Source organism: Callithrix jacchus, chromosome 1 (assembly GCF_049354715.1).
Source record: "Callithrix jacchus isolate 240 chromosome 1, calJac240_pri, whole genome shotgun sequence".
NCBI lineage: Eukaryota > Metazoa > Chordata > Mammalia > Primates > Cebidae > Callithrix > Callithrix jacchus.
This window is the reverse complement of record NC_133502.1, coordinates 76,515,886-76,523,136: the sequence shown is the minus strand read 5'-3', so window position 1 is coordinate 76,523,136 and position 7,251 is coordinate 76,515,886. Positions and strand designations below refer to the sequence as shown.

Genomic DNA, 7,251 nt, shown 5'->3' with positions numbered 1-7,251 from the left:
ATTGTTTTGGTGAATGTCGTATCTAAGACACAGACATTTGATTTGATTATGGAACCCATGCTCCTGAAATAAGGGGGGAAATGCTTTCTGCGTCTCAGCAGCCCTTCTGGCTTCCGTTGCATGCATATTACACAGAGTTTGAAGGTAGCCCTCCAAAATATTAGCTGAAAGCTTCCTCGGAAAGCAAATCTTTCCCACATCCTTCCCTGCAGTTCCTCTTTAAGAGGTGTCAGCATGGCTGAAAGAATGAAGTGGCTGCACATTGTTTGGCCCTGCTATTATGTGCTTAACATTTCCATAACAAAAGTGCCACTCGACTTCTCCCCGATTAATGCAGCTCGAGGGCTCTTGTCGTCCTTTAATAAAACATTGTTGAAATCATTTATTTAGAGCCCCTGGTTACTAGTGGGAGAATGACCATCTTTGTGCCAAAATATAGTGTATACAGTCCACTATTTTGTAGTAGATCATTCTGTTACTTAAGAAATTGATTAAATTGATGTTTAGAAGAAAGGTATTTATGCTAATAGCACATGACTTATGTCATTCAGATAGTCAAGGGTGAACCTTTTCCGCTGTCTTCCAGAGGCAATGTCTCAAACAGATTACAGTAAAGTCTGACTTTACTTCACTCACAAGGCAGCAAGACCCACTGGAAACTCAACCCGCCTTGACTACACTGGCCACAAGGCATTTGCAACCTGATGCCCTCCCACAACCTTGCTTTGAGTAGCTGGGAGAAACAGGGTCAACTGGCAAGATTTCTGATGTCCCTTGGTGTAAGAGGTCAAAAAAACAAATAACACGGGCTTTTCTTTTTATGGATTGAAAAGAGACACATGAGGTTATTTTGTTAGAGAGCCTCCACAATGAACTCAACAAGTTAAGAATGCAAAGCCAAAGTTTAAAAGTAGACAAAGATTTAATACAGTATTTGAGGTCTCTGAAAGTCCTCATGGTGTTTTCGGGATCTATTTTTATTTGATGATCTGTAACATTGCTGGGATGGGATGAGAGTATGAATACAGATGGTGGCAAGGAGGAGAGAAAGCTCATTCCCATGAGGGTTTTCCTGACTCTTCAAGGCAGAGAGATGGAAATACTCTGTCTTCACCCATAGGAACCTCATCTGGAGAATGGCAGTGCACCTTAGATGTGTTAGAGCCTGAAAGTCTCTTAAATTTGTGGCATTCAGAGTCAGGAGTTATGTCTGTCCTTCCAGATATTTGTAGGGTTCCTGTCCAAGCACAAGAGAAGTCCTGCTTAGTAGAAAGAACTTATATCCCTACAGACATTTTTCTACTTTACATACGTGTGTTGCTCATGCACATTGCTATATATTGTTAAAAATAAACAGAGACCTTATGTTATGTCCATTGTGATGATACACAAAAGCATTGCTGTGTGCTCGGGTGAGCAGTGAAGCCTGAACCTTCTTCTATTTACTGTATGGTCACTGTCAGTTCAATGAACTGCCTCCTTGTTCTCCACCATTGTCCCACACTCCCTTAAACATTTGTCACTGAAGTGCCTCCAAAGACAAATAAACTGTCACTGAGAATTCAAACCTGCGAACTAGGGAAATGGGAAAGGCCGTGAGGACTCATGATTTTACATGAAATCTAGAAGAAGTTCCTCTCACTCTGGCAGAGTTCTGTTGGAAGGGTGGTGCTTTCTGAGAATCCCCAGGAAAAGCCAGAGATACCTTTTCTTTCATTAACGGTACTTCCAGCCGTTCTCCATGGGACATTTGAGATGGCCAAATGTCCAAAATTCCAAAAGCCTCCCCAGAGAGCGTGAGATATTATAGATGTCAACATCTGTAAAAATCCTTTCTGCTGAGAAGCAGATGGAAATATGCAATCTCATAACCACTAGCCAAGGGTTCTAACATCTCAACAACCTCCACTAGGTCTGTAGGGGGACCAGAGGACTCTTGGGCTCCAGTGTATAATTGTTTAAATTAAAGTGGACCACCGATCAATGTTCACTTTCTTCGAGGAAGAAAACATAAAGCCTTGTGTCATTTCTCCCCAAGAGCGAGCTGTGTTGATTTATTCCAGGCAGATGCTTTTGACAGGACCCTGTAAAACCAAGTTGTGAGTTTACTGTAGCAGTTAATTATCAGGCCTTTTCTAGTGCTAATGCCTTTTACTTCTTACTGGGGAAAACTGAGCCTTTTACTGGGACAAAGACTTAACTTTTAGTCAAGAACGTGTTAAAATAACATGAGATGGAGATGATTTAAATATATTTAAGGACAAACGCAGAAGCACTGCTAACTTGTCATTTTGTAAAGAAAGCTGATTTCATTTACAAGTCTCTGGGAATACTCTTTGTTCACTCCCCAAAGAAACAACGCTCTCAGCTTTGTTTTAACAATATGTTTACTCAACCATTCAGGTGACTGGAGATTCCAACCACACACCACTCTCCTGGGCTTAAGTCTGACACTACAGCTATCTTAGACTTTCTGATACAATACATATAGAAATTGTGGTTTAAGGTGCACCAGAAGTGCCTCGAATACCTCCAAAAAAGCTGGGAAAAGAGCGAATCAGAGGCACAAGAAACCTTGAAAGTAGGGGTGGGAGTGGGTAGGAGGAAGTCGGAATGGGGGCACAGCTTTGTTAATTACTTTAGGCAGCAGAGAAATCTGGTTATGTTTTTTCAACGCATGTTAATATCAAATAAAGAGACACCAGATCTTGCTAATCTGTCGACCCCTCAGACAAAGTTTATTTGTGGTGACTTTTAAACTCCTGACTTGCCTTCCAATCACCGCGTTTAAAATGAAAAGCTTTAAATAAACACCAGGAATAGAAGATAAATAAACTTTTTTCCCCCTTGCAAGTGCCTAGCTTGGCGAGGTTCAGGCTCAAATCCCCAGAGGACAGAGCGCTCTCTTTTGTGTTAATGTTTAAAAGATTTTCCAATGCCGGAGTTTATTCCTACTGCAAACATTTCTATTTACAAGGTCAAGTGTATCAGCACTCGACACAGCTTAAGAGTGTAATTATTTATCTAAGGGCGTTTGAGTGTAGATCAGTAGCTCTGGCAGGAACCCAGCCTTCAGCCACTGCTAAACAACTCCTCACAACAATATTACAAGTTCTGGTGATTGTTCCTCGGCCCTGTGTGTTTACTTTTGCTGGTCTGAATGTTTTGCAACAAATTTTGTACTTTTTCACCAAAAGTGTGAAAACGACTTTCAAGTATTGAGTCTTGCAAGCTTCCTAAAACCTACTGGTAACAGATGTTATTGGCATGTTTGATTGTATGAGAATGTCTAGTAACCAGAGAGGACACTCTTGGGGGTAAGGGGTGATGGGAAGGCGGGTACAGTGAGGGGACGTCTCAGGGGAAAAGGAGGGGAGGTGGGACAACATGATGTCTGAGTTATCCTCAAATTATGTGCAGGAGACACGTTTTTGTGAATTCTCTCCACAAATGCAAACACCAATAGAGGCCAGTCAATTATATATTTTTGGCTGCCTCATTTACAGATGTCTAATTGTTCATTAAATTAAAGGCAGAAATAATATCCTGCATTTCTTGTCTTGTACTGTATTTTCATTTCAGTTGATGGTTGATAGATTCCCAGTGCCCCCTCAACCCCCCTCCTCACCCATTAGTGGGTTAACCACAATATCACTCTGGAAAGTAATTACACCACATTCATTGTTTAAAACTCTTTACTGATGTACATGTTTTAATAAAACAAATAACCAAAAATACAGAAATCCATAGTTATTTAAAAACTTGGGATTTTAAAAAAACAATGTCTATAAAAATACACTGTTTAAGGCAGTCTGGAAATGCATGTGTACATTTCTACAACGTCCATAAATTCTCTTGAAAATAAGAATGTTAACTTCAATTCTATAAAATACACTGTACATTTTAAGACTGTTCTAAATACAGCACACTTCACAATGGACTGTGGATTTTGATCCTTGGTGACAAATGGATTCTATACATTTCAGGGGGAAAGGTGTAATATGAATGTAAGTTTAAAACTTTTAATTTCTTTTTAAAAATAAATTATTTCTGAAGCATACAATTTATAAAAATTATATATACAAAGTACAGCAACTGGTAACAAACCCCAGTTTTAATACATTTTATATATGATGTACCAGGGTTTAGCAACCCTGATAGGAGCAGAGGCAATATACATTCTCCGCCTATCTAAACATTTAATTTCTTGATGTAAAGAACAAAAATGACAAAAAACAAACATTATAAAAAGGCTTTCATAGATGGCAGTGCAGAGCTTTTTAAAATAAAAAGTTGCATTGTTCAACACCATGGCAACCCCTTAGATCCGCATTTTTGGACCCTTAATCCTAAGAAATGTGCTAAGAGATCAGAGTGGTAGCAATGAAATTAAGGTCAAGGGCTCCAACGTATCCAAAACCAATTTAGGGGTTCCCTCTAAGGCAATCGCCACCCACCCCCGCCCCCACGTCACTGAGAATTCTGGGCGCTGATACAAACAGTGAAGAAATGAATTGGTATGTGGGACTTTTCTGTTTACATAGGATTGTAATGTCCTCACTGGCCACAATCTATAAAAGTCGATACCGGCACTTTTTTTTCCCCCTCAAGGGAAACATGCTAATAGCCCCTTTGCAAATATAATTCCTCCTTCCTGTCCCTTCGAACTGCTAAGGCCCCACTGGTCAGCACCTTCCCTTTCGAGTCCAGGACTACTGTTCCGTCCCCCGCATGCCCGTTTCCTCCCGGACGCCCTGAACACTGCAGCTAGGTTTCTGGACGGCAGACGTGTTGGGAGTTTCTGGAGCCTGGAATTGGGGCGGGGGAGGAGGTCCAAGAAGTCAACCTCCTGCGAGGAGCTTCAGGGTAGTGCCCAGAGTCCTGGCGGGGGAACCCGCTACGCCGAGTTGACTCGGAAAAAGTTTTGGGAAGTATCCCCAACCATCCCCTCTATCTGTCCCCAAGCCACAGGTGCCCCGTCGCGGGGGCCTGGCGAGCGCGCGGCGGGGGGCGCCAGGGCTAAAAGAGCGGCCCCAGCAGCAGCAGCAAAATGGTGGCCAGTGGAGTCCAGGCGCCTAGGGACGCCGAGCGGCCGCAGCCGCTGCTTCTGCGCCCCGGCCCGTAGGGCAGGTCCCCGCGGCCGCTCGCTGCAGCAGCGCCGCTGTCCGGGCGCGGTGGGTGCGGGACGCCGTCGTCGTCATCCAGCGGCTGCTCGCCACCCGGGGCGCGCTGCTCGTCATCGTAGTCCTCATCGTAGTAGTCGTCCAGGCCGCCGTCCGAGCCGCTGCTGCCGGGGCCGTTGCCCAGCTCAGTGCCGAAGCACAGGCGGGCCATGTTCTCCTTGACCGACTCGCAGATGGGCCGCTCGAGGCCGTCGCACACGCAGTCGTTGAGCAGCGCCGCCTTGGGCATAGCCAGCATGTCCTCAATGACGGTGCGGCACTCGTCCGTGCAGCGCAGCCCGTTGAAGACCTTGCCGCAGTAGGTCAGGTAGCGGCTGAGCGCCAGGTTGCAGCGGCTGTCGCGGTCGCAGAGCCGCCGGGCCTCGGTGCATCCCATGACCCCGCCCGCGCCGGGGCCGCCCGCGCCGCCGCCGTTCGTCCGGGGCAGGCAAGGCTCAATGGCGCGCTTGGTGGACTTGCAGTTCTCGTCCTGCGCGCAGTCACAGTCCTCCAGGGCGGGCCCGCGGCGCGTGTGGTTGAGCTGAATGAGGGCCGAGATGCAGTGGCTCGGGCAGCGCCAGCGCGACGAGGAGGAGGCTGCCGAGGCCGGGAAGGCAGCAGCGTCGGCCCCGGGAGCGTCTCCCCCGTCATGCTGCGCTAGCACCGGCGCGCACGCCTCGGCGTACTGGCTGTACGCGTAGCTGCACTCCGGCTCCCCCTGGCACTGCAGCAGCGCCTGCCAGCAGATGAGGCGGCGGCCGTGAGCTAGCCCGGAGCCCCGCGGCGCGGAGCCCAGCAGCTGCAGCAGCGCCATCAGGCACAGCCAGGCGCCCGGCACGGTTCCCCCGCGGGCCTCGCCGCCGCCGCCCAGCAGCGCGGCCACCATCGCGGGCAGCGGCGGCCGCCGGGAGAGGAGGGGAAAGGAGACGAGGCGCGGGGAGCGGCGGACGCGGAGCCGGTGGAAAAGTTTGTCCAAGTCCTGCCCACTTCTTGCATGAGTGTCTTCATAAATCCATGCGCGCCGCTGGCTGATGCCCCGCTGGTGGCAGAAGGTCTCCTCTTGCTCCGGCTGCGGTGGCTTCCTGGAAATGAACAGCAGCCCAGATCTGGTCCCGCTCTCCCACCCGGCTCGGCCCCCGGCGGTGGCCGGAGCCGCTCACTATCGCCCCGGGGGGGTGCGGGCCGCGGGGCCGTGGCGGGGCTGCAGGACCGCGCGCCGCCGCGGGTGCATTTTGCTCCGCGCCTGCAGATCCGTTGTGCGGCCGGCGGTCCCCGCGCCGGCTTCTCCTGCTGCGGCCGCGGCGATTCCTTCCGCCCGGACTCAGCGCCGCGTCGCCACCACTGCAGCCGCGGTCTCTCGCATCGCGCTGCTTCCTGGCCCGGAGTCCGCGCGCTGCCCGCCTTCCCGCGGCCCGGCTACCCCGCGTCCCCTCCCCCTCCGCCCGCAGCAACCCTGGCCTCCGCCGAGCTCCCGGGAGTTCTTTTCGGGAGGCACGGGGAGAACAAGAAAGTCGGTGCTACCGGAGAGCGGCTCCCTGGCTTCACTCGGCGGCGGCTTCTCGGGTGACCAGGAGCCCGGGGAGCGGATCCGCTGAGCCCGGCTGCAGACTCGTTAGCAGCGAGGCTTTAAATACAAAAGTGGGCCGGGAGCCCCCGCGTGGTGCCGCGGTGCCCCCTCATTATGCATGCATGGAAAAGCAAACAAACAAAAACATTAGCAACGCTCCTCCGGCTCGCCGAGCTCCGGCCCCGCGCGCTCCCAGCCGGCCCGCTTTCTCCTTTCTCCACTCTCTTTCGCCCTTTGCTCGGCCCCTTTCCCGGCTTTTCGAGATGCTATTGGTCCTGCCTGTTGTTGTTGAAAGTTTTTTTTTTTTTTTTTTTTTTACGAGCCGCTGGAGTGGGGTTGCGGAGTGGGGGAGGGCGGGAGGGTGGTGGGCAGCTCACATTCAGGCATTCTGGGCTTGAAAGGAAAGGCTTAGGGAGCTTGATGGAGGCCCGGAGCTCCTCCTACTCTTAAGGAGGCTCGGATATGCAGCCCCAGCTCGCGCACAACACAGGCGGGCAGGGCTTAGGGGCAGCTGTTTGCATC

General features: G+C 50.2%; 1 protein-coding gene across 1 annotated transcript; it reads right to left on the bottom strand.

The window, feature by feature from the left end:
• Positions 1–3,677: 3,677 nt before the first annotated feature.
• Positions 3,678–6,765, bottom strand: GAS1 (growth arrest specific 1). The gene is made up of 2 exons (XM_008992401.5): positions 6,684–6,765; positions 3,678–6,244 (listed from the first exon to the last, which is right to left on the bottom strand). Exon 2 carries the CDS (start codon positions 6,046–6,048, stop codon positions 5,020–5,022), a length of 1,029 nt encoding a protein of 342 aa, XP_008990649.2. The 5' UTR covers positions 6,049–6,244; positions 6,684–6,765; the 3' UTR covers positions 3,678–5,019.
• Positions 6,766–7,251: the final 486 nt, after the last annotated feature.